At 44.8% G+C, this 26,332-nt stretch overlaps 1 protein-coding gene across 1 annotated transcript in view; it reads left to right on the top strand.

Annotated features, from left to right (window-relative positions):
* The window catches only part of PLCB1 (phospholipase C beta 1), a 633,260-nt gene that overhangs the window by 408,013 nt on the left and 198,915 nt on the right, over positions 1–26,332 (top strand). The window contains exons 5-9 of the mRNA XM_065400502.1: positions 3,854–3,933; positions 10,127–10,180; positions 11,180–11,255; positions 22,959–23,059; positions 24,893–25,059. Of these exons, the coding sequence (XP_065256574.1) occupies positions 3,854–3,933; positions 10,127–10,180; positions 11,180–11,255; positions 22,959–23,059; positions 24,893–25,059 (478 nt within the window). The remainder of the gene's footprint in view (positions 1–3,853; positions 3,934–10,126; positions 10,181–11,179; positions 11,256–22,958; positions 23,060–24,892; positions 25,060–26,332) is intronic.

Below are 26,332 nucleotides of genomic sequence, written 5' to 3'. Positions count from 1 at the left end.
TATTCAGTTCTGATTTGAATTAAATGTTTTCAAAAATGTGTAGCACTTAGGTACTGTCTTTTGCCATGAAAAATAGCTCTCATCTCTCAGATTGAGATAAATGCCTGTAGATATAAAATCTGATTCATGTAATATATGAAAGAAAAGTGTTCATTGAGCAAGAGCTCTCAAAATATACTGCACATTGTATGCTACTTACTGACTAGAGCACATAACAGCTACCTGATTTGTTAGTAAAGTTAATAGGAATGACATAAATATGAATGATGGTAACAGAATAAAGCCAAAAGGAGAGCAGGAACATATGGCTCTTTTATTATGATGGAACCAGTTTGCTTGAAATTAAAATTTGTTGCAAGATTCCATTTTTCTGCTTTTAAAAAACACTATAGCTCAGAGGATTCCAACTTGGGAGAGGAGTTTGTTGGCACGAGCAAAATCTTACTTCAAAATCTCCAGATTTATCATTTCCTTTTGCATTATGTCTATGGATAAGTGTTCATAGTTACAACCCCACAGTAAGCAACCGTGATTCTAAGTCTGTTGTAATCTTCCCACACTAAAATACCAGCTGTTTTCTTTCTATATATAATAGCTATTCATCCCATAGAGTATTCTCAGCATGGCTTGCCTTGTGGAAAACCTATGCTGCTAGTAATGTGGGCTACCACTGTGTATTATATGTAAGACCTTGGTTTAGAGTTTATACCTTTTTTTTTTTTTTTTTTTTTTTTTACTAAAAATTTCCCAGGTTTTACAAAAGGCATTATTTGGGTGTTGTTTTAACCAATTTCTACCTGAATTTTGGAAGTGCCAGAACTCCCTGGAACTGGCTCCCTGCTCCAGAAAGAGAGATGACGGCTCGATAACCTGTGCCAGGTTACTGAGCTGTCGTCTCTCCTTCTGGAGTGAGGAGCCAGGTTAGAAGTACTGGAATGATTTGAGCACTGGTGTACATGTTGCCAATCCTATGCGCACCGCATACACATTAGCAGCTTGACAGACAGCTTGGATAGTTAGCAGCATTCAAAGCAAATAAAAGTTAGTGAACTACTTTTCATGCTAAAATGGTTCAAAAATGAAAACCTGTGTCTAACTACATTTCAGAACATAAGGGTTTGTTTTTTTAAGTTGAAAAAAAAACACATGAAAAGAAAAGAGAGTAATATTTACCCAGAAAAATGCAAAGTGGATTTTTTTGCACTGATTTTTAATTTTTGGTATTAAACACTGGTACATTTCCAGGAATTTTTAAACTAAAAAAAACTGAGAATGAAGGGCCTTAATTATATGATGCATCATAATTCCAGATCTCAGTATTGACTGTATACAGTACCGCTTAACCAAAGAGAGCGGGTGTCCATTCGGTAGCTAAAACAACAGGACACTGCTTTGTTTCATAGTCGGATCCGAACAGAAGTCAATAGAAAGACCTCATCGATTTCAGTGAGCTTTGGATCTTTGCTCAGTGCAAAGACAGTGCATGACAGGAAGGATGATGTGACCTTTGACAGCTTTCCTGATCTTGGCTTTACTGGCTGGAGCTTTTGGGGATTTAAATGAATTCCCTTGAAAATGAGAGGAAGTGATCAAGTATTATTTCTCACTCATTGCTTCACACAGATATTTGACAGGGTCAGTTATTGCTCAATCTGAGGGTTGGCGTTAGGTTGCGTGGCTCGAGTCCTGCTTCTCTTGCAAGTCTCATAGAGAAGTTAGGAAGGGAAAATATCTTGACAAGAATAACTGCATATAAAAAATGCTTGCAATAAAAATACAGTAACAGCATGTCCACTCTCAGTTCTTGGGATGCATTTGAAGTGGTATAGTTCTGTCTGACCAAAACAGAGCCCACCAGGTTTTCTTAAAAGAATATGTATCTTAAGCTGCTCAAATAACATTTTATGCTGCTGTTAAACTTTGCAGCAGTTAGTGTCACAAAGAACTTTTTAAACTGTTGTTGTTATTCGTGCTTAAACAAAGCAATGTTTACAGAATGTGGCTATTCTGAGACTGGAAAATTGAGACGCCAGGATGAAATAAAATGCTATCTTTAAGATGCTTCTGCTAAAAACATAGTCACAGGAAAGTAATGATGCTAGAGGCTCTATTCTTTTGTTGTTCTCACATCCCTTGTGTCTTAAGGTTAGACCTTACAAGGTTACTGTCAAGAAAAACAATACAACACAATCTATCGTAGGAGACAGAGGTCCAAAAGCTCTCAGCAAAGAGTATGTAAATCCAGAACAACGTTGTGACCAGCAGGGCTAGAAGTCTCTCTCTGAGATCTAGCCCAGGTGTCTGCTGTCGCTGTTGGGTGTGCCAGAAAACTCAGTCATGGGGAGAAAGTTGTTGGCTCAGCTGCAGACTTGGGACTGTACAAGATCTGAGCTTTTGGGGCTCCCTCATGCTGAACTTTGGAGTAACCTGAGAACCAGAATCAACTTTGGGGCTGTTTGACTAGAGACCTATGTATAAAGGTATGGTATCGGAATACTTTGCCATTCTTAATCTTGACACATTCAGAATGGCAGGAGAGGAGTATTATTTTGCTGTTGGATAGACTCAAGAAGGCAGCTTGGAGAAGAGGGAGGTTACAGTAGTTTTGGTGAAAGGGAAAATTATGGTATGAATGAATGTTTGAGAAGCAGAGACAAAAGGGGTAGATTCTGGAAATGTTATAAAAACAACAAGATTGGGCAAGATCCTGGTTGCGAGAAGAAAAGGAAAGGGAGTATCAGATATAACCCTCCAACTGCCAACTTGAATGACAGGGAGTTAGCAGAGCTGTCAGTAGTGATGGAGAAAGGAAGAAAATATTGCATGTGCGGTGATGGATTCAGTGCATCCAGCATCACACATCACCAGAGCATGCAAAATTTTAATTAACCATATGATCGTGACTTCGATGGAACTATTAATGTGACTGAATCCATAGTATCCAAATGCCTGTGTCTATCCAAAACAAAATCCTGTCTCTCAACCTCAGTTAATCGCAGTAGAAGTATTCTTACTGGAAACTGATTAACTGAATATTCATTCCCCTCTCCTCTCCCCCAGGATAGTCAAATAATCAAGCCACTTCTGTATTTCCCTGCTGCTGTGGTTTCTTTTGCATATTTCTCAGGTCAATGCATAGTGGCCCATGCGAAATCTATACTTACAGACAGGGCCGCCCCAAGCAGCCAAAAAAAAAAAAAAAAGGGCGGCAATTCGGCGGGAGGTCCTTCGCTCCGAACCGGAGTGAGGGACCGTCCGCCGAATTGCCGCCGAATAGCTGGAGGTGCCGCCCCTCTCCAGAGTGGCCGCCCCAAGCACCTGCTTGACAAGCTGGTGCCTGGAGCCGGCCCTGCTTACAGATACGTTTTGACTGCATATCTTAAGGGGAAAGTGCACTATTGTTCCTTAAATATATTACTTCCCTGTGGATCATTGGTTTGTAGTGATGTATCCACCACGATGTTGGCCATCACACAGTCATAGGTATTTTTCTGTGGGCCCGATTCACAGTCCATTGAAGTCAGTGAAAAGACTGCCATTGACTGCAGTGGGATTTGCATCAGGCCCTATATGATCATATTTGAAATCTCTTTTGAAACACACGGGTGTCAAATAATACCATTTTTAAAGATAATGTCCATAGCAAAGTTTGTGATTTATGCATAATGAAAAAGACAGGCCTTTGTCTAGAACTTAAGCTGTGCTGGGAAATGCATGTTCAGGCTTTTATTAAACACTTTCTGTTAATAATACTCATGTTGAAACTATTTGCCTTCATGAAAATAAAGGTCTAAACAAGCACCTTTGAGAGACTGCATCTGGGCTACATCAACTGTAATTTATATCTCCCTAGGAATGGACGGACGAAGTTTTCAGTTTGGCAACAAACCTGCTGGCACACAACATGTCAAGGGATGCATTTCTGGAAAAAGCGTAAGTAGCCGTAATATTTATTGCCAAGGGTGTTACTCCTTGTTCTGAGTCATTTTCCTTTTTCTTTTGTCAGCCTTCTTACCATCTATTGTTGGCTTGTCAGTTCTGTAAACATGGATTTTCCTCTCTTGCTGAGTTCAAAAAACTGATATCTAAAAAAAAACAGGGAAATATGATTCCTTTCACAAACTATTACCTAGGAGACATGGCTGGAATACACTTTTGAATGCCATTGCATTCTTCCTGCTACACACACAGGGAGTGACGTCAGGTCTTGGCACTGCTGCTCAGGGTTAAAAACAATGAATTTCAGACTGACCCACTTCTCTGTTTTTTTTTTCTGTGCTATCTATTATTAGTCAAAGAATGAGAAGTACAAGATTTCCATTTTCCTCCGTCTGATCCCTCGGGTCTCGGTTCTCAGTAGAGAGAAACTGTGAATCTGTTCATCTAGATTCATTGGCAGAAAATACATTGATTCTGAGTGTTGTAGGACAAAGTACAAAGGGTGTTTATGAGAAGTTCATAAAAATAGCAGGCCCTTCGCAAATTAAAGAAAAATAGTTGAATAAATCCAAGATTACCAGGTGTCATGTGGATGATGAATGCACAGACAGAGATAGTTTTGTTTAAGTGACACTGTGGGAAACTTCATGATAGAGCCTGCCAGATTAAGATGATGATTCCTGGCTAGTGTTACCTTACTTGCTTTATCCTGTTATAAAGAGAACTGCATTCAAAGTTCAGGCATACCAGTCTCTAGCGAAATGCAGCTCCTGTTTTCCAGAGCTTGCCCCAGAGGGTCGCTTTGTTCATTTACTGAAATGGTTGCTATTTGTGGGGCTCAGAACATGACCATTTTGATTCTTCTTTGAGTGACGTTCCCTATTGTATTCCATTGTGCGTTATGCATGCGCATCGTGCACCTGGAGTCGGAGAATTTGAAAGTGGTGTCCGTTGGTCTGTGCATGTGTCCTGACTCACCTCATGCTTCCGTCTGAGGTGATAAAGGGTGGGATGGACTGACCGCGTCTTCAGTTCCTTCTCATTGCCTCATGGTCTGGGTTGGAACCTCCAGGGTCCTCATCTCTGACGCAGCTCTAATACTTTTAATTGTACATATGTTTATCAGTTTTAGTCATAGATTTAATAGTTCTACTTATTTTCCTAATTTTAGTAGTTTACTAGTTTTAACAGTTTAGAATAGAGTAGAATTTGGGTACCGAACTATGCCCAGAACGCCGGTCTTCAATCCTTCCGAGTCAGCGACAACCTCCTCATGCAATCCTTCCGAGTCAGCGACAACCACCAACACAGCCTCTACTGCCTGGGAGAATCTCACATCACCGCTGGGTGCAATATGTGTCAAACTTTCCCCGGCCATACCTGAGAAGTTTGAGCAGTAAGGCCTTGTCTACACTACAGAGTTAAGTCGACTTAAGTTACGTTGACGATCATATGTTGCTTTAATTACATTGGTTGTCCATGTCCACACAACACTCCGTGTGTCGGCAGAGCACGTCCACGGTTGGTGCTCTTGCATTGACAGATAGAGCATTGCATCGTGGGTAGCTATCCCACCGTGCAACTCACCACCCTCTGCCACTGGGAGATCTGGGAATGGATCACAGTTCACCATGGGGGCTCACTGTCCCATTATGCAGTTCTTTCCGTCCCATCATTCCATGGGCTTCTGACTTCATTTTGTACCACTTTTGAACAGCCCTGTAAACTGTGCGCCTGCCATCTCTGCCTGAAAGCGTGGATCCTGCACTGCTCTCCAGTCTTGTGATGAGCGTTATGAACACAATGCAGCTGAACTTGCAGTATTTCATGAGCTGCGAATCTGATAACGACACCGTGGTGTCTGCCCTGCTGTGTGCCCTGGAAAGAAACAATTCAAGATTTCTGTTGGCATTCACGAAGGTCACCTTCCTTGTTGAGATCGCTTTGGCGAGAAGGGTCGGTGAGCTCGGAGCTATGACGGCAGACCCGCCATTTACAATATTCCACAGGGATAAGGTCTCTTTATGCCTATACCCGACATTTTTACCAAAGGCGGTCTCCCCATTTCATATTAACCAATCCTGTTTTCTTCCCGAAACCGCACACATCCACAGAAGAATGTAGACTCGATTCCTTCGACGTCTGACAGGCTTCGGCCATTTACCTGCAGAGAACAAAAACAATCAGGAAGTCCCCTAGACCATTTACTGAGGTAGCAGAGAGGAGAATCAGGGGACACACCATCTCCACCCGGAGAATCTCCAAATGGATTTCTGTCTACATCAAACTCTGCTCCCCGCGGGGGGTATGGGCTCATTCCACTAGAGCGCAAGCAATGACCACGACATCCCTTCAAGATGTGCCTCTCATAGGCATATGTAGAGCAGCCACGTGGAGTTCTGTCCACACATTCACAACACACTACGCCTTGGTGCAGGACTCGGCAGTCGATGACTCCTTTGGCACGGCGGTTCTCTGCACAACCCTTCCATCCTCATCTTTGTACCCTCCTCCTACTTAGGTACTGCTTGTCAGTCACTCACACTGGAATACAATAGGGACCATCACTCGAAGAAGAAGACGAGCTGACTTACCTGTAACTGGAAGTTCTTTGAGATGTGTGGTCCCTCTCTGTATTCCACTTCCCGCCCTCCTTCCCCTCTGCTTCCGATCTGTCAGATTCATGGTGGAGAAGGAACTGGAGACACGGTTGGTCTGCCCCGCCCTTTATCCTCTTGGACGGAAGCACAAGGCAAATCAGGGTGCATGCACAAACCAGCAGACACTACTTCTAAATTCTTCAACTCCAGGCTAATGGTGTGCATGCGTAACCCACAGTGGAATACAGTTAGGGACCACACATCTCAAAGAACCTCCAGTGACAGGTAAGTCACCTCTTCTTTCAGCTCTTAACTCATAAACTACTAACACTAGACTGAATTGCACATGGTAGACACAACCCTGTGTTGGGGACAGAGCAGAGATGCACTGGCTCTCGGGGAAGCACAGCGTGTGTGTATGTACAAGGGCACACAAATTGCTACAACTCTAAGATGTGTAGACTTGCAGGCAAGCATGGTATCTCCATGCCTTTTATTGTTCCACTATTTAATAGCTCACTTAGGTGCTGTAGGATTTCCAGGACCCTGAAGCACAGATGCCAAATCAGAGTTACTCAAGGTATCTTTAAAATAACAGGAGTACTTGTGGCACCTTAGAGACTAACAAATTTATTAGAGCATAAGCTTTCGTGGGCTACAACCCACTTCTTCGGATGCGGATACAGACTAACACGGCTGCTACTCTGAAACCTGTCAAGGTATCTTTGACTTTGAAGATTAAACGTTCTCCCCACCCCATTATAATTACAGTCCTGCATAAAGTGGTGATCATAGTCCTATTAGAATCATGTCATCCAATTTTAAAATGATTGCATTAGCGCTGAATTAGAAAGGCATTTTCCTCTTTTTGGCATCCAAACCTTCATAATGTCCAGGGTGTATTAATAAAATGGCTGAACAGTTTTCCTGTGATCAGGTCACATGAGGTAAAATAGGGTTAGACTGTGGTGTACAAAACAGGCACCTTGGATTTAAATCTCTGTTGTCTTTGTTATAATTGTGCAGTACCATTTTGCCTTTATTATTGGAGTACATAGCAAAGGCTTAACAAGGGCTGACATGGAGACCTGGGATTGGTTTCAAGTCCTGGGTCTATCATTCTCAGAGCCAGCAGTGAGCTATTGAAGTAGCATGTTTAGCTTTCGAGGGTGGTAATATCTCTCAGCAGCAGCCCTTCTAGCCAGTAATGGAGCAGGATTAACATCCAGACCTTCGAGGAGGGAAGAATTGTGGCTCTAGAGCAAGGTCAAATGGTGTGTCCTCAGGTGTTCCATAAAACGTACCGAGAAGTCCTGGGAGAAGGAATCCCAATCAGGATTGGTCAGGCTTGTTATAACACCAGTGTTGCTCATTCTTGTGATACCATCACAACAGTTGAAGCTTTACATAAAGAACACAGCTGAGAATCTCAGCTTTCATTTAACTAAAATGTAAATTTCTAGCCCTCTTGGTTTCACAGAAAAGCTTGTAAATGTGAACTCAGGACCCCATAAAGCTGCAAAAGCAGAAGGCAATGGAAAAGAACCCCAAATGTATGCATATTTTTAAAGTTCTTGTGATTTTTAAGCCAATCACATGATCTTGTAAGTTTGGGTTTGGCAGTACTGTGTAGCACAGGAGGTCTGGCTTCCTTGGTATATCTCTAAAGGTGAGGATTTGTGAAGACTCCTAACAATTATTACACAGGCTACAGTATTAGAACTTGCTCTGTTTTTGACAGTGCTGCTAATGTTCTGATCTTGCAAATGCCAACCCCAGAAAAGCGGGGGCAGGAATGTTAATTATATTCTTTATGTTACAAAACAAGCAAACAAAAAAACCCTAAACCCAAAAGCGTACCCCAAAAGCTCTGCTATTGTCAGACAAAGGGCTGATGCGTTAGATAGATCCTTACGCAAGTAGCCCTCACTCACATGGGCAGGCCCCAAGGAAGGTCTGATCTAAATGTCAATGGAACGACTCCCGTTGATTTCCGCAGGCTTTGGATCAGACCCTGTTTGTGTGAGTGAGGATGTGCATGGCTTGGGAAAAAAAGAAATGTATTCTCATCCCGATGTTCCAATGGGCATGGCATGGGAAAAACTGTGAGGATTGGGATATAAATATACTCTAAAAGGTCAGTCCACGTAGTGCACTTAGTTGCCTGTATGTAGGCAACTTTGGTAGATAATTAATAGATCTGTGCACCAGAAAAGCATCAGTGCTACTTTATCCCATTTGATCATCACGCAAGGCTTTCAGGCTGACACAAATTAAGTGGCCAGACTGGTAGTCAGACTCCTTTAGCACATTGATTCTAAGTCTTTGAGAAAAAAGAACGAGGAGTACTTGTGGCACCTTAGAGACTTGCAAATTTATTTGGGCATAAGCTTTCGTGGGCTAAAACCCACTTCATCAGTCTCACGCTCTCACTGGTCCCAGGATGTTTAATTGGCTCTGGTTTGACTTGTTTTCATCTGACTAGTGATATGAAGACCAAAGGCCATGTTATCCCTGGTTCTTCCATGGGTGTGCAGTGGGGTGGGCCAGGGACAAAGGCACACACAGGCCAGGGACAGTTACAATCCCTGCACTCGGCGGAGAGCATGCCCCCTACTAGCCCATGGAGAGGGTCTGGCACAGAGTAGGGAGCAGGCTACAGCATCTCCAGGAATGGGGCTGCTTGCTCAGTATCCCTGTGCATCAGTGAGCTGGAAGTTGTACCTCCTGAGGCATATTCTCTCCTTCCCCTCTCCCTGGGATGGGCTAGCTCTGCACCACTCCCAATGCAACCAAGCCCACAATTTGCCTCAAGAAAGGAATTATTTCTAGGGTGCTTAAAGGGGGTTATAATTAGGAGTAACGAGATGCAATTAAGCAAAAGAAAATTTAGACTGGATATCAGGCAAATTTTCCTAGCAGAGAAAGCCATCGGGCTGTAGAATAGTTTTCCAAAGGAGGTGATGGAAGGGTCCATTACTTAAACATGGACTCAGCAAATCAGTAGGGAGCAACCCTCGCTTAGCAGGAATCTTAGCTGATCTGCTGGGTCATTCCATTCCTAATCTAACAGTATGTCATCTCTGGATCTAGATGTTGTATTGAGGAGACCATACCCATGTTAGCTTGGTCAGAGCTAGCTTGCTAAATGTCGTGGCTAGCTACCCTGAATATTATCCCATCTGAAACCCTAAACACCTACTTAGGATGACTAGCCCTGCCCACTACCATGGCTACACCACACCAGCTTGATCAGAGCTGGCATGGGTACATCTCCTCGAGCTGGGAATGACATCTTCCAGCTCCAACGTAGAGAGAACCTCTGATTCTGAGCTTTTCGATGCCAGGGTTGTGGATTTTGTTTTGTATTCATGTGTACTGCTGGTTTTTGGATTGCTCCATATGAAGGCAGGCGATGTTTCTCACTCACCGTCGATGTTTGTTAATGATGTCCTGCAAGATTTTTCAGATAGTGCAAAATGAACGAGTAAAACTAGCAGACTAATAGAAACAATAGCGTTGAGCTGTAAGAGTCTTTGAAAAGCTTTTAAAAGGAAAAAGACATTCCCTTAGTTTTTTCTTTACAGTTACACAAAACTAAAGCTGCAAGTCACTCAAGAAGGACGTATTCCTCTGAAGAGGTAAGTTCTTCTCTCCTTTGTTATTACATTGGAGCTTTCAGACTTTGGAGTGTGATTTTAATCTTTAGAATGGTGCTGGACTGTCACCCCTTTGACTGAGATCTGTTTATCCATGCAGCATGTATATAGCACAGCTGGCAGTGCAAGCTACTTCCTCACTCCTGTGTCAGTGTGCTCCACCCTAAGCTAACCAGACCACTTTTCGGGGGCAGGAAACAGTTCTGTCTTCATGGGCTATGGGTGAAGTCTATGGAGGTTGCACTTCTGTATCTGATGCTAAGACTACCCGGTTAAAATACCAAAAGGGAAGGATGGTCCAGCAGTTAGGGACCTAGTTTCAAGTCCCTTCTTTGTCCTAGATTGCCTGTGTGATTTTGAGCAAGTCGCCTAGACTGTCTGCACCTCAGTTCCCCATCTGTAAAATGGGGATAATAGCACTTCCCTACCTCAGTGTCGTTGTGATGATAAACATATTAAAGATTATGATGTGCTCAAATGCTGCAGGGATGGGGAGCCATATAACTGTGTTAGATACCTGTTGTGAAGATGGCTTTTTTGGTGGGAATGCTGGGAAGTGGGCTGACATCACCCAACTAATTTAATATATGCCACTGAGCACCCAACAAATGGTCATGTTGATAACTACCATTCTGGACTGGATTTGAACCAGTGACCTAGAGGTGAAAGGAACTGAACTCTCCTTTCAGGCCTCTTTCTGCCCTTATCCTTTCTGTCCTTTCTAAGTCTACTTTCCCGTCAACTCCCGGCCTCCAGTGTTAAGTGTTTATCTGGTTGGAATAGTTTGATTTCTTTTTCTTTTTTCTTAAAATGCTTCTGGTTTCAAGACCTCGCTATGAAACAAAGGATGAATGCACAAGTTTTCCAAAAACGTCACTTTGCTCTGCAGTCCATTAGCCACGCACAGCTTGTACCCATATAATACAGAACAGTGCAATGTGCCTGTCAACAAACCCCTGCTTTTTTATTTCCATTTTGCAGCATATACCGCTTGTTTTCCGCTGACAGAAAGCGAGTAGAGACTGCATTAGAAGCTTGTAGCCTTCCATCTGCCAGGGTAAGCATTCAAATAGCTTCTTGGCCTATTCTGAAATGTTGCCAATTCATAGCTGATTCCATCAGTGTTTTCTCAGGGGCTGATCATGCCCCTTGAGATCTGCCCAACGAACAGGCCCTCAGCCAGTGGCTCTTCCTCTCTTGCACAGAAGATACCCCTGGATTCCACAGATGGCTCTCTGCAAGTCTGAGTATCTTTGCCGAGGAGTTGGGAAGGGAATTGAAGGGAGTGTAAGTGAGCTGGAGGGAAGAGTACAGGATTGTGTGCCATCCACCGTGGAGATGCCATGAGACTAAAATACAGTCACTGACTCTATTACAGACCTTCAGGGCTAGTTTTCACTGCTGTAAGAGCAGGAGTATTTGTAGCACCTTAGGCCACGTCAACACTACCCACTGGATTGGTGGGTAGTAATCGATCTATCGGGGATCGATTTATCGCGCCTCATCTAGACGCGATGAATCGATCCCCGAATCGATGCCCATACTCCACCTCGGCAGGAGGAGTAAGCGGAGTCAACGGGGGAGCCGCAGCGGTCGACTTGCCGCCATGAGGACGGCCAGGTAAGTCGAACTAAGATACTTCGCCTTCAGCTACGCGAATAGCGTAGCTGAAGTTGCATATCTTAGATCGATCCCCCCCCCAGTGTAGACCAGCCCTTAGAGACTAACACGGCTGCTACTCTGAAACCTTTCACTGCAGTGTTAGCTCAAGGTATAATTGGAACATTGCACAGAACATGACTCCCATCCACACACAAAAGGCTCTAGGTCAAGCTAAGTGGTGCTTTAAACTCGAGCTAGCGAGCCTGGGGACCTGGGTAAAATCTTGAGTACAGCTGACAGTGGAGCTGGTAGGGACACAGCTACTCTGTGCTGCTAATACAATCATTCTACAATCACTGCTAATACAACTAGAGCTGGTTGGGAATTTTCTGACGAAGCACTGTTCTGTCAGAAAGCAGTGTATTAAAACCGAAGCTGTTCACAAGGAAATCTCCCAAATTGAAAACATTTTGAAAAAGAAATTCAAAACATCCCTTTCTGATGTTTTCAAAGTGAAAAGTTTGGGGTTTTAATTTATTCCAAATGTTAGTTAATGTATACTAAAAATGTTATTTTGTTAAAAAAGTCAAAATCTCAATGAAACATTTTGAAATTATCCAAGCCTGTCGATTGCCCCAAACCAAAGTGTTTTTTAGATGCTCAGTTGACGGAAATTGTTGAGATTTTGATTTTTCATCCCATTTCGGGATAGGGAAAAAAATCCCAAATCTCAGTAGCTCTCAAAGGACGGGAAAACTGTTTCCCACCCAGCTGTAAATGCACTCACTCTGTGCTGCGAATCCAAACACTTTGTGCATCTCCAGTGGTGTTTGCTGTGTGATTTGTTCTCACTTGAGCTAGGATAACTCAAGAGGAGTTAACTCAAGTGTGGCTAACTCCAGCTCACTCTGCAGTGATGGTAAGCCTGTAGTCTCTTCAATGTAGAAGAGACCCCACTTTAACAGAGGGATGCCAGGAACAGCTGCCACCAAGGTAGTCCCTAGCAGCCTAGCTCCAGTGGAGACAGATCTGCTGCAGAAGCACAGAGCTGGCCTGCAGAAGGCCCAGACTTCTTGTGAACACCCAGACTGTGTTTGGGGCCTGGTTCCACAGCTGATTCCTGTGGGAAGGGCAAATCTGGTGAACAGCAACAGGGCAAAACTCCACAAGCCAAGCCTCAGAGATCTCATCTCCCACTGGTTCAATCAGACCCTCAGATATTTCAGAAATCTAGGGGAAAATGGATCGAAAAAGATGGAAAGAGGCTTTGGGAGCTTTTTGCAAGCAATTTATGTAAATATTTGCAAAACATATGTAAAGATTATGGAAATCCAAACTGATGGTGAAAATAATGCACCGTATACTTTACCACGAACAACAGATATGTGATTGGTTTTCTACCTTCTTATTTGTTTCTTAGAAAAGAAATATGTTTGAGGTTTGTTTCCAGGATTGCTTTTCATTTAATTGGCAGTGCAGTTAGCATTTAAGATGAGAGATTCAAGAATCACCGAGGCATGCTTTTTTAACTTATTTGATTTAATGTATCTGTTTACTGAGTGGTAATAAGGATAAAAATGATTTCTTAACTCTCACTGAAAGAAACATAAACATTGTTAGAGTACTTGAAGGAAACCACAAGCTCTTTCTGTTATTTATTTAAGTCAGTAGTCAATTTTATCTAGAGATTGCTGTATATTTTTTGCCGGGACACCTTTTGGAAAATTATTCATAGTATAAGGTAGATCTTTTTGTTCAGGACAAAAAATGATGTGTTACATGCAATAAGGAAAACTCAGTTGATTATCCTGGAAATAAAATCTTTTAAAAGAAACAATGTTCCATGACCAAATCCTCCATGAAAGAGTACATCCCACAGAGTTGATGGGAAATTTTACTGTTTTGACTTCTGCTCTTTCACCTGTGTTCCCATTTATTTGAACAAGCAGAATTCTGGGCTCTCAACTTCCAATTTCTGTGATATTTTAACCCATCTTGTGTCCTGTAGATTAAAGTTTAGGCTAGTACAGGGTAAAGTTGAAACTAGTACAGGATACTGTCTCTCGTTCAGATAAGTGAATAGCATGGAATTCTCCTTGGAAAAGTGGAATTTGCTTATTTAGTGTATTTTTTACAAAGGTTGATGGGGCACCCAGAACATTGGATGAGTGTGTTTTTATATATTTTCTAAAACTCTAAAGAAAGATGTCTCTCCAAGCTGCATAGGAAGGGCATTTAAGATATACACTAGGGAAGCGTAGGACTCATGGGCTGAGATTTTGAGAGTGTGATTTTGTGCTGCACTTCTAAGAGACTGTAAAAGCCCCTAAGGCACAGCAAAAAACAAAAACAAAAAAAAAAACCTGCAGCCTTGGGGGAAAAGGAGATTAGGTGGGTTTAAGCCACTTTTGCACCATCCTGATTCTAGGCTGCTTCAGGGGCTGATATGGCCCCTGGCATGTAACTTAGGCTATGACTACACTGGAGAGCTTACAGCAGCACACTGCACCAATGCAAGCCCTCTAGCATTGCCAGTAGGAGAGAGCTCTTCCATCGGCTTTACTACTCCAGCCCCCATGAGCGGCAGCAGCTATGTCGGTGGGAAAAGCTCTCCCACCAGCATAGCGCTTTCCACACTAGTGCTTATGTCGATGTAACTTATGTCACTCAGGGAGGTGCTTTGTTCACACCCCTGAGCTTTATTCACACCCCTGAGCTTTATTCACACCCCTGCCGACATAAGCTGTAGTGTAATCATAGCCTCCGCCTTAGGAGACTGCCCAAGTTATAGTAGTCTGAGGCCTTGGCTACACTTGCAAGTTACAGCGCTGTAAAGCCTCCCCCAGCGCTGTAACTCACTCCCCGTCTACACTGGCAGGGCACTTACAGCGCTGTATCTCCCTGGGTACACCGCTGCAGGTACTCCACATCTCCGAGAGGAATAACAGCTGCAGCGGAGTGGCTACGACTCACGGGTGTGAGTGTAAACGCTTGCAGCGCTGTACTAATCACCTTGTCAAGTGGCCAATCCTCTCCATTGTTGTGACCGGCTGCAGGAATGCGGAAGTGCCGGTTTCAAAGCTCTTACCACAGAGAAAAAGCAAACAGTTTGCAGCTGGCTTTGAGTGAGTAAATGAATGAGCAGGGGGCCAGGAGTTCGGAACTTGCAAAATAGAGAGCTGACATGCTCCAAAAACCACTCTCTCTCCCCCCACACTCCCTGTCACAATCCACCCCACCCCCCCGTTTTGAAAAGCACGTTGCAGCCACATGAATGCTGGGATAGCTGCCCATAATTAGGGTTACCATATTTTGAGCCTCCAAAAGGAGGACACTCCACGGGGCCCCGCCCCCAGCCCCGCCCCGCCCCGCCCCAACTCCGCCCCTTCCCCAAAGTCCCCGCCCCCACTCCGCCCCCTCCCCTGCTTCCCGCGAACATTTGATTCGCGGGAAGCCTGAAGCAGGTAAGGGGGGTGTGGGGGGAGGAGGCGCGGCCCAGTCTGGCCCCCCCGGCGTCTCCAGCCTGGGTCGGCTCGGGCTCTGGGGTGCCGGCCCCGGGCCAGCCCCCGGCCGAGCACCCCCGGCCCGCCCAGCACTGCTGGTCCCCGGCCCCCGGGCCCCCGGCCGAGCACCCCCGGCCCGCCCAGCACTGCCGGTCCCCGGCCCCCGGGCCCCCGGCCGAGCACCCCCGGCCCGCCCAGCACTGCCGGTCCCCGGCCCGGCCCCAGGCTCAGCACCCCCCGGCCCCGGCCCCTGGCCCCCGGCTCGGCACCGCCGGCCCGGCCCCCGGCTCGGTACCGCACCGCCGGCCCGGTCCCCGGCCCGGCCCCCGGCCCCCAGCTCGGCTCGGCACCACACCGCCGGCCCGGTCCCCGGCCCGGCCCCCAGCTCGGCACCGCCGGCCCGGCCCCCGGCCCGGCACCGCACCGCCGGCCCAGTCCCCGGCTCGGCACCGCCAGCCCCCGGCCCCGGCTCAGCACCGCCAGCCCCCGGCCCAGCACCGCCGGCCTCGCATGTCCCGATTTTCCCGGACATGTCCGGCTTTTTGGGATTTCCCCCCGGACGGGGATTTGGAGCCCAAAAAGCCGGACATGTCCGGGAAAATCCGGATGTATGGTAACCCTACCCATAATGCACCGCTCCCAACACAGCTGCAGATGTTGCAAGTGTGGCCACACCACTGCGCTGGCAGCTGTCAGTGTGGACAGACTGCAGTGCTTTTCCCTACTCAGCTGCACGAAGACAGGTTTACCTCAGCGCTGTACAGCTGCAAGTGTAGCCAAGGCCTGAGCTGAGCTGCCTACAGGCGACATCTTTGCACAGAACTCCTGTAGCTGTGTCAACTACAGGCCCAGCCCCTGCCCCTGACATGCCCCTAATGTTGTAGCTTGTGGAAGGTGCCTCCCAAGACAATGTGTAGCTATCTTACTTAGTTCCTGGGAATTCTCCTCCAGCTGGAACAGAGATTTTACAGGCCCTTTATGCTGCTGTGGAAGAATAATAGGAAGGGATATCTCTCCCTAAAAGCCTAAATTAAGCTCTTCCATTCATACGTAGGCCCCGAGAAATAAGGGCTTGATCCTGCAAGGCGCTGAGCGCTCTCACCTCGATTCTGCAAATCATTTAAACATGTGCTTAACTTGAAGCATATGTGTAGTCCTGTGAAAGTCAATGTGATGATTCATGTGCTTAAAGTAAAGCACCGAAGCAAGTGCGTTGTGGGTTCTGGGTCAGAGTGCTCGGCGCCTTGTGGAGGTGCCTAAATATGAATTTAAGAGCTTGTGGCCTGATTTTCCAGATTTTTGAGTACCCAGCAGCAAATATTGAAGTCAGGGGAGTGAAATTTTCAAAAATGCCTGAGGGGATTAGGTGTCCAACTGGAAGTTGGGCATCCAACTCCCCTAGGCATTTTTTAAAATCTCAACCAGGCTTGTTGAAGTCAGTGGGAGCTGAAAAGTGCTCGGCACTTTGGCAAACCGAACATGCTTCAAATATGAAGTTTATAGCTTTACTTCAGGCACTTGTTTTTGAAAATCTTGGCCATGGAGATTGTTTTCGACGCTCCATTTAGCATGAAGAACGGCCATGAATGTAAATATTCACCCAAAAATAAAACAACTGGCTATTGAAGCCGATCATCTGAATAGCTGTTGTGCTGTTAAATTAATAGGGGAATGATACAGATGCTGCAAAAGCAAGTGGGATTCTAGACAAATCATAAATTATCAGTGCCTGAAATGAATAGAGGGCCTTAATAACAAAATAATATTGAATGCCAAATATACAGCAAATTTAGAAACAAGGAATGTTTTTCTGCTGTGCAAAAAGTAGGGCAGTTTGTTCAGAGAACACAGAAAGAGCTTCGGACCAAAGGTCTGTGGGTGGCTCCACTGATATCTGGCTGGCTCTCAGGCCAGCATGTTGAAAGGGACAAAATATTTTAAATGTTTTTGGCAATGAGGATTTTGCTGTCCAAATTTAGCGAGTGTCTAAAATTGTCCCTTGGGTTGTAGAAGCTATTTGGGCCAAGCTTTTATCTCCTGTCTTGATCGTTGTGTCATGTGGAATACTGAGCACATTGGCAGGGGTGGCGAGTTGTATGGGCCCATGGTACCCGTGCTCCAGGAATATTCAGAGCACAGGGGCCCGGCTACACCAATGTTCGGGGCCGGGTCTCTCCCCCGGCCCCGCCTGCCGCCCCCTCGCACCTCCCCCGGAGCATCTCTCGTCCCCGCCTGCCGTCCCCGGGTGATTTAAAAGAGCCCAGGGGCCACCGCCGCCACCACCGGCAGCGCAGCGGGGCTAAAGCGGTTTCCTGCCCGCCCTTGCTCTGCGCGGTGTGCCACTCCCAGAAGCAGCCGGCATGTCCCTGCGGCCCCTGGGGTGGGTGTCTCCACGCACTGCCCCCGCCCCAAGCGCCATTGGGACTGCAGCCAATGGGAGCTGGGCAGTGCCTGCGGGCAGCAGCGCGCGGAGACCCCTCCCACCCGTCTAGGAACTGCTGCCTTTTGGGAGCTGCACAAGGTATGTGCCGCACCCCTCACCCCCTCCGGCACCTCACCCCCCTGCCCCAGCCCAGAGCCCACACCCCGCACCCAAACTCCCTCCAAGAGCCTGCACCCCTCACCCCCTCCTGCACCCGAAACCCCCTCCCAGAGCCTGCATCCGAAACCTCCTCCGGCACCCAAGCTCCCTCACAGAGCCTGCACCCTCTCCTTCACCCCAACCCCCTGCCCCAGCCCAGAGCCTGCACCCTACACCCAAACTCCCTCCCAGAGCCTTAGGCAGGTGTGGGGGCGGGGTGTGGCGGGACTTGGACCCATTCTGGGCACCACCAAAAATTATACAAACCTGCCGCCCCTGCACATTGGTGGTGGTAAATAAATAATACATACATTTCCTACTTTATTTCTGCCCAGCAGCTTGCATAGGTAGGTTTTTGTATGGTTGTGGCCGTAAATGGATGGAAATTCAAATGCATCTCTGAATTTGAACCAAATTACATGCAAAAGGGGACAGAAACATAGATCTCTGGTCATCAGGAAAGGTCCCCATCCTGCAAAGTGCTGAGTGCTCTCAAACTCCCATTAAAGCCAGTAGGAATTGAAATCTATGGGAATGTAAAGACCCTCGGTAATCACAACACTGGTGTCAAAATTGCCCCTCTGAGAAATACTTACTCATTTAGTGAAGCAATGGCATATTGAAATTATCCATTGTCTAGCGAGTTTTCAGATGCAATGCAAATTGAGGTACATGCTTTACTGCACATAGACTTGCTTTGTTCTGTTTTTTTACGAATGTATAGCAGTCAGTTTTGGGAGAAATGCCTATTGTCAGCTGTGGTACAATTCTTTTTAGACGCTGCGCATACCACTGGTAAGGTATTTTTCTGCCTGGTTCTCTCTAAGAACCGTAATTAGGTGTAGCAACTGCCTACAGATTATGCCCACACAAGCATTCAGAAATATTACAGTGTGCCAAAACAAAGAGTGTAAAGAGTGTTTAGCTACTCAGCTTTGTAGAACTGTATTTTTCAAGAATAGTCACTATTTGTGATGTGTTGCGCCCCACAATATTTAGAGTTAAATGGGGGTGTCACTACATCTGAAGACTGAATCAGTTCATTTGAAGCATTTTCTCCATTTGCTATGGGAATGCAAATGTACGTTAACAAAGAAAATAATTGAGTCTCCATTTGTCACCCACAATGTAAGCAAACTTATGAGAAAGTCCAACTTCGGCTATTCATAAAACATTTTGTACCCAGCAGTGAAAAACAGCTGATTTTTTTAATCCAGAAAAAAAGAAACCCAAAAGCTTCGTCGAGAAAGCTTTGCACTCTGTAAGCATGCATCACATACAGCTAGCAATTCATTCAGTCTCACCAGCTAGACAGGTTCAGTTTGGGTCAGTTCTTTGATTGGAGACAGAACTCTGGGTGGCTGTGTTGGGTGATCACTAGATTCTCTTCCCTGTGACTCAGTAGTGCACCAATGCCCCACCATCGTGCTGGGGAGGCGAATACTTATTAACATGCCATTGAAATGATCACTGAATTTGGGAGCGAAAAAGATTGTCCTTGTGCACGTGTCCCCACAATGCATTGGGGATTTGTGCATGTCGACAAGGTTTCACCCAGAGCCGTTAGGTCAGATCTTTGTCCCAATTCAAGTCACTCTTTTACCACTCCATCTTCTAAAGGGGCAGCTGGGGATTCCTGTGGCTGGGTGAGGCTGGAGTGTTCCATGCTCTAGCTATCTCATGTTCCTAGGGGACTGTTGGACTGTTCCAGACAGCATAATTTTGAGCAGCTGGGTGACTGCTCTAGCTTATGTGTGGGGAGGGGGGGCGCTGGTTTGGCCACTGGTCACCTCTGGGATTAGGGGAGATGGACAGTTCCCTTGTAGCTACATTTCACCCCCACACCTCCATCCCAGCTGCACTGAGTATGAATTTGGTGAGGATTCGCCTCCATTTCAGCAATGGGTTGGATCGTTTTGTATAGATTTTTGTATATTCCTATTCTACTTCCCTTTCCATCTGCCCTGAATCCAACTAGCGTATGACTCTGGGCACTGATTGTCCAAAGCCACATTCTGATTGGTGGTGTGTGCTGATCAAAATACTACATGCCTGTGCACTAATACCTGGTAGTATGTAGGAGGGAACCTCATCACTGAGAAGAGTGAAGTGGATAAGGGGGGAAAGATACCTAGTGGCAAATATAACAGAAGGAGATTTAACCCACTGGTCACTGTGTCCCCCTCTGCCCAGTCCACAGAGAATGTGGGCCTGTTGCTATGTAATGACCTCCATCTTGGCTGACAGCAGGGATTCAAATAGAGATCTCCAGAGCTAAAAGTAGGAGTCTCTATAGCTTGTGGTAAAGATCCAGGCTGACTGGTATTTATAACAGCCTTACATCCTCTGTATATTGGAGACAGACCAGGGACACATCACACACCATGAGTGGTGGCTTACACACTTCCTCTGCTCTTTCGAGCATCTGAGGCCTATAACTGTTCAAATCCCAAGAATAGGGGCCGTCACGCAGGCATTGTAGGAGTGGAGTGTTGAAAAGAGGAGGCCTTTGTGAAGGAGATGAAGAAAACATCCCAGTCCCTCAAAGATCCACACTTTCCCTTCCGTCCTGCAGCCCCATTTAGCTCCCTTGCAATTATAAAAACGATACTGAGGACTGTTTAATACACCCAACTTAGAGGTTTATAATAGAAAATGCATTGAAGGTGGTTGTGGGGTCACAAACTGGTGATGAAAAGGTGTCCGTCAAGCAGGAAGGAACAGTTCAGGAAACCTAAGGACACAAAAATGAAAAAAAGTTGGGGAAAAATGAACAGCCAGTTAAGCATAATGAAAATAGCTGTGTGTGTGTGTGTGTGTGTGTGTGTGTGTGTGTGTGTGTGTGTGTGTGTGTGTGTGTGTGTGTGTGTGTGTGTGTGTGAGAGAGAGAGAGAGAGAGAGAGAGAGAAATACATTTCCAGTTTCCTCAGCAACTGTATGTGCATATAAAAGCATGTTATTTTTTTGTGGTTGTCTATATAATTGGCTTATTTTGAGGTGCTTTTGCTGCTCATACCATGTGGAACTGACTGGAGGATTACAGGGTCTGAGGCAGACACGTGGTGGGGCACGGCAAGTGTGTGTTGGGGAGAGAGGTGTCTCGTTCTGAGCCTCACTGCGCCACAGAGCCTAGGAGCTTTGAGCTTGGGGCTTTTATTACTATAACTGAGGGCACAGGCACCTGGGTGGTGGAAAGCCCACCCAAAGGAGGGTTGCAGAGGTACAAGGTGCAGGCAGTTCCTCTTTTGCCACAGAACCTTGAGCCAGCCAACCCTAAAAGTGGGTATCTTGGGTAGAGAGGAGCCGTGGCCAGGACAGTGGGGAATATACTGGTCAGCACATCCCCTAAGCAGCCTGCGGTGTTGAGCTTTGGATGTTTCCTTTCCCAGCAGAAACATCAAGGGATGGTGCTGATACAAACACCCATAGGTGACTTGCCCTTGGGACTCGATGGACCCCACTAGTGCAGGGGAGGGGAGGACAATCACGCCTATGGCACATTTTTACCAGAAAAATATTGAAAAGTTCCCTTCCTTCTAACAAAAGCTTGAATAGACGCTTCCGGTTCCCTTGGCAACGGTGCTAAACAGCAGAATAAATAATAGCAATGATTTCCTCTGTCGGCGGCTTGCTTCTGACACAAGTGGGCTCCGCAGCATTTCCAGGGAAATGGCTTTGCATCCGATCCCCAAACTGTTTCTTCTCACTGATCGGAATCATGTACTTAGTTTGGAGGTATGGAGAAGTGTCACCTGATACTGTAATCCTTCCACAGGCAAAACACCCAGTGCCTTCCATGTGGGTGGCTCGCACGAAGGAAATTCAGGATCAGGTCCTCAATATGTCTATTCCACATTTTTGCATTTTCAGTTTTGTTCTGGCTCCTTAGGAGGTTCCTCTACACAATGATTATTTTGCATGTCCGTCTCCTTTCTCAGAAGAGTTCAGTGGACTGATGCAAAGGCAAAAGTCAAAAGGTGTGAAGCTACTGGCCTTCATTGGGGCTTGCATCATCATTTAGACCTCCTCTCTACCTTTTCCCTGCCCCAATGGGTGCATGGAGGGAGCAGCCCCTGCTCTTCGCTGAGCTCAAGGACTGTGATTGGATGGGCTCTTAGACAAGTGTCAAATAGGAAGAAAGCTCTTGCATCTACCTGAGTCAGTCCCATGCAAGGGCCAATCGCAATAAGGCTCAAATCTTCTGTACTGTAATAAAATACCCCATGCATAAGAGCAAACACAATAATCCTATTCTTCTGGAAAAGCTCTATAGAATATAATAGAGATTATAAAAATACCATGTAGAAATAGAGTTATATAATTTACTCTAGAGACTTATAAAATTTAAGAAATCTTTCTTTCCATAGGTTTTGGAACCATTCTGCAGAATTCTGTAGTATTTTCTATTAAATTATATTGGATGTTAAAACAAACAAATGAACAAAAACTTTTAGAAAAGCTAAATTCCGTAGGACTTTTCCAGAAGAATAATATTTATCCGTGTGTCCTGAATAAATAGCGGGAAGTATTTGTGCCGTCCTTGGACAAGACCAGGGTATTAATTTTTGCTCGGGCTTCCAGGTCATTCCCCGGTTCTTCACATGCTCCAAGGAGTCAAGTAACCTGTTGCAGTTCTATAAAAGTATCAGTTTGCTTCCCCTTGGGAAGGCTGGGAGGTGCAGCCTGGGTTCCACCCCTTCCCTGCCCCTAACCACTCCCCACTCACCTGTGTGGAGTTGGAATTAGCAGCTACATGGAGGCTGCTCCCTCACCCATTCTGTGGGTAGCTCACATAGGGGGAGAAGGGAACGTTTTGTGTCTTCTTACACTTCTGCATGGGTGCATAGGGTAAAAGATAATCCTGTCTAAGGGAGGACATAGTCATACAACAAATCACCCAGTTATTGAAACTGAGATGATTTTATTTTTTGTCAAAAGATATATATTCTTAAAACTGCTCTGTTATTAAAGAGAGTTGATTATTCTGCAAAGGGAAATAATCTTGTAATGACCTGCTTATAAACAAAATGTGCTATTTCTTTACTTCAGTGTTTTTTCCCCCTCTATTTCACAGAATGATTCAATCCCTCAAGAGGACTTCACCCCAGAAGCATACAGAGTATTCTTAAACAATCTCTGCCCTCGGCCTGAAATTGACCACATCTTTTCTGAGTTGTAAGAAAAGACACTTTTTTTCCCCCCTCTTCCGCTGATTTTCTCTGGTAGCGAGGGCAAAGTAGGTTATTTAGGCTACAGCATCACAACGACTGCCAAGAACAGATTTCCATGTCAAGCAGGATTGTTATTTAACCTAGGAGGTGAATGTAGATCAAAAGTTCCTTCCTCCAAGCTTTAGCCAATGTCTTTAATGGCCAGAGTTTTACAGTAATTTATTCCTAGAGGAATAGAACTGCCAGGACTTGTTTCTCAATATGGATTATGATAGTTTAAGCTTCAGTGAGAAAAAAGGAGGGGAAATGCATGAGAACAGGCATTAGATATCAGTGTATAGAAACCACTTGAAGATTAATTAGGAGTTGGAGTAAGAATACAATGGCGTTTAGGATTCATGCATGATGCAGTTAGAGATCATATGCCTCATTACAGTGTAAATTAAATTTGCAAACAGCTGTGCTTTTGTCATTTCATATTTTCAGTTTCTTAAACACCTGAAAGCCATACAACTTTAGCTGAACTATTTCACATCCTCTTTTCCTGGGATTGGGTCAGTACAGTTTTATGTTTCTTTGGTGAACCTCACCAACCTTTCAGATTTAAAATACTTGCTTTGGTTTCATTGGCATTCCTGTGTACAGCTCTGTCCTCCACAAGATATTGACTACTTCTGCAGCAACCTGCTGTCTCACTACTATTGGAGATGAATACAACCCCAGACTAAGTAGATGCAACACTCCTTGATTTCACCAAATGTTACACCTGCTTACTCCAGAGTTAAATTTGGCCCCTGGCAAGCAAGCAGACAATGGCATGTGGTAGTATGGGTACTCCTCCACGATTTACTGTACTTCTCTGCTCCAACACAGCCTCTTCTCCTATTACTAGTGGAGCAGAAAAATGGGGCAAGATGGTAGCCAAGTGGATGTGATGTTAGTTCCCAAGACACCTAAAACACATCCCAAGAGCCCATCAAAGCAAATTCATGAGCTTATATTTGAAACCCGTGTGTTCTTGCTCTGTTCGTCTTTTTCTCCCCCAACCTATAGGGTGAGATTTTTAGAAGTGTTCAGCTTTGGCCGAACCATCCTCCCATTGAACTTAATGGAAAAACTGCCACTGATTGCAATAGGAACAGAGTCAGGCCACCAATAAATGCTTTTGAAAATGCCACATATAGTAATCTCCTTACGCACCAATCCTGCCTTCGTGCAGGCACATCGTAGTGCCTGGTATCCATATGGTGCTCATTGGGGCCCTAGGTATGTTCAGAGGTCCATCTACACAAAGCCTGTTGCAGGGTCATAGCCTGAGATTTTTCAGCTTCTTGGGTTGGGATCTGTCTTTTTTTTGCCTGTTTTGTAAAGTACCTAGCATCCTTTGAGGGCACTGTAAAACAAGCAAATAATAGTATAATAAAATCAGGGCTTCTGTCCTCCAGCAGCAAAACCTAATAGTTAGGCCAGGAATGCCAATGGAACTTAGGTAACAGGCTCAGTAATACAGCATTTAATTTCCTCTCATTTAAAAAAATACTTCCAGTTCAGGAATCTAGGAGTCGAATTTTCAAAAGCTCTCAGCATTGGCCTAATTTTCTTTCACTGACATCAACAATGCTGAGCCCTCTCACTGATAAGTGTTTAATGAAGAAAGTTTGCCATACATAGTCGTAAAGTAAATGAGTTTGGAGACTTAACCGAACATAATTTTTTGTTGCCTGGTAGTTTGAATCTTATTTCGGTTTCCATGGCAAGTTGCAAACCATTGAACAAGAATACAAGGGAAAATATTCTAATTTCTTTTTTTTTTTTTTAAACCATCATTTTTCTCTAGCGGTGCCAAGAGCAGACCATACCTTACTGTTGATCAGATGATGGAGTTTATAAATTATAAGCAACGTGATCCACGGTTAAATGAAATCCTTTATCCGCCGATGAAACAGGAGCAAGTTCAACAACTGATTGAGAAATATGAACCCAATAATACTCTAGCAAAGAAAGGTCAGTAGTTTGATAGTCTTGCTGTATTCTGTTTCTGGTTTGAAACAATGAACAAATTATACTAGAGCAACACACTGGAGCAGACATTGGTTCAGAGTCTAATCATATTTCCAAATGGCTGATTTTAGTCTTTGCAGGCTTGTGAGACTTGCTGTAGTTAATATTCCAATGAATTTTGTTGGAACTGAAGTTAGGAAGGATGGGCTGGTTTCCGTTTGCTTTTCAGTATGTATAATTGATAGTTCAGAACAGTTCCTCTGATATGTAAATTTCAGCACAAGCAGCACTATGACTAATAACTATTTTCTTGCATATGAGATGTTTGGGAAATGCAAAACGTTATAAAACAATCAGTGGTATTGAATCTGAGAAAAACAATTCTATCACCTGATAATTGTAATAACAATAATAGCACAGCCATCTATTTGCTGATAAGGTGGTTATACAAAGCAGGCATTGGTTATAGCAGAATGTGCTTTTTTGTCATAATCACAGAAAATTCTCTTTTGAAAATCTTGAACGTTGTCTGGGCTCAGCTGGGCATTTTGCCAAAAGCTCAGTGAAATCCCTATTCCACTCTCAGCAGATAGACTTTTACTACCACCCTGAGTCTTAAAATAACATTATTTTTACACAGGCATCTTGTTTTATTCTGATTCATATGTTCTATTGTCTACCTCCTTTTCAATTGTGTTTATATCATAGAATTTTTATGGGTGTGGGAATATCCTGAAAAACAGATCTGATGTGAAAAAACATAGTTTAATTCACAGATACGGGACCCAGTCCTACAAGTTGCTAACATCTCCTCAGAGGTGCTGAGTACCCTGAATTCCACACCCTTATCACTTCAAAGGATCAGATTCAAAATAGCCATCAAAGAGACAAAGCCTTGGAGCCTCAGTTTAACGAAACTCTCAGGGCCTGATCCCCATTTACATTAAGTCCAGTACATTGGTGCCAATTTTAATGCCCCTTTACACTGCCAAAGGGATTTTAAGGACAAAGCAGACTGCAAAGAGTTACAAAGGGATCTCACAAAACTGGGTGACTGGGCAATAAAATGTCAGGTGAAATTCAGTGTTGATAAATGCAAAGTAATGCACATTGGAAAACATAATCCCAGCTATACATACAAAATGATGGGGTCTAAATTAGCTGTTACCCATTCAAGAAAGAGATCTTGGAGTCATTGTGGATAGTTCTCTGAAAACGTCTGCTCAGTGTGCAATGGCAGTCAAAAGAGCTAACAAGGAAAGGAATATATAACAAG

Source organism: Emys orbicularis, chromosome 3 (assembly GCF_028017835.1).
Source record: "Emys orbicularis isolate rEmyOrb1 chromosome 3, rEmyOrb1.hap1, whole genome shotgun sequence".
Classification (NCBI taxonomy): Eukaryota; Metazoa; Chordata; order Testudines; family Emydidae; genus Emys; species Emys orbicularis.
Note: the sequence above shows the minus strand (reverse complement) of the source record. Positions and strands in the feature narration are given on the sequence as shown.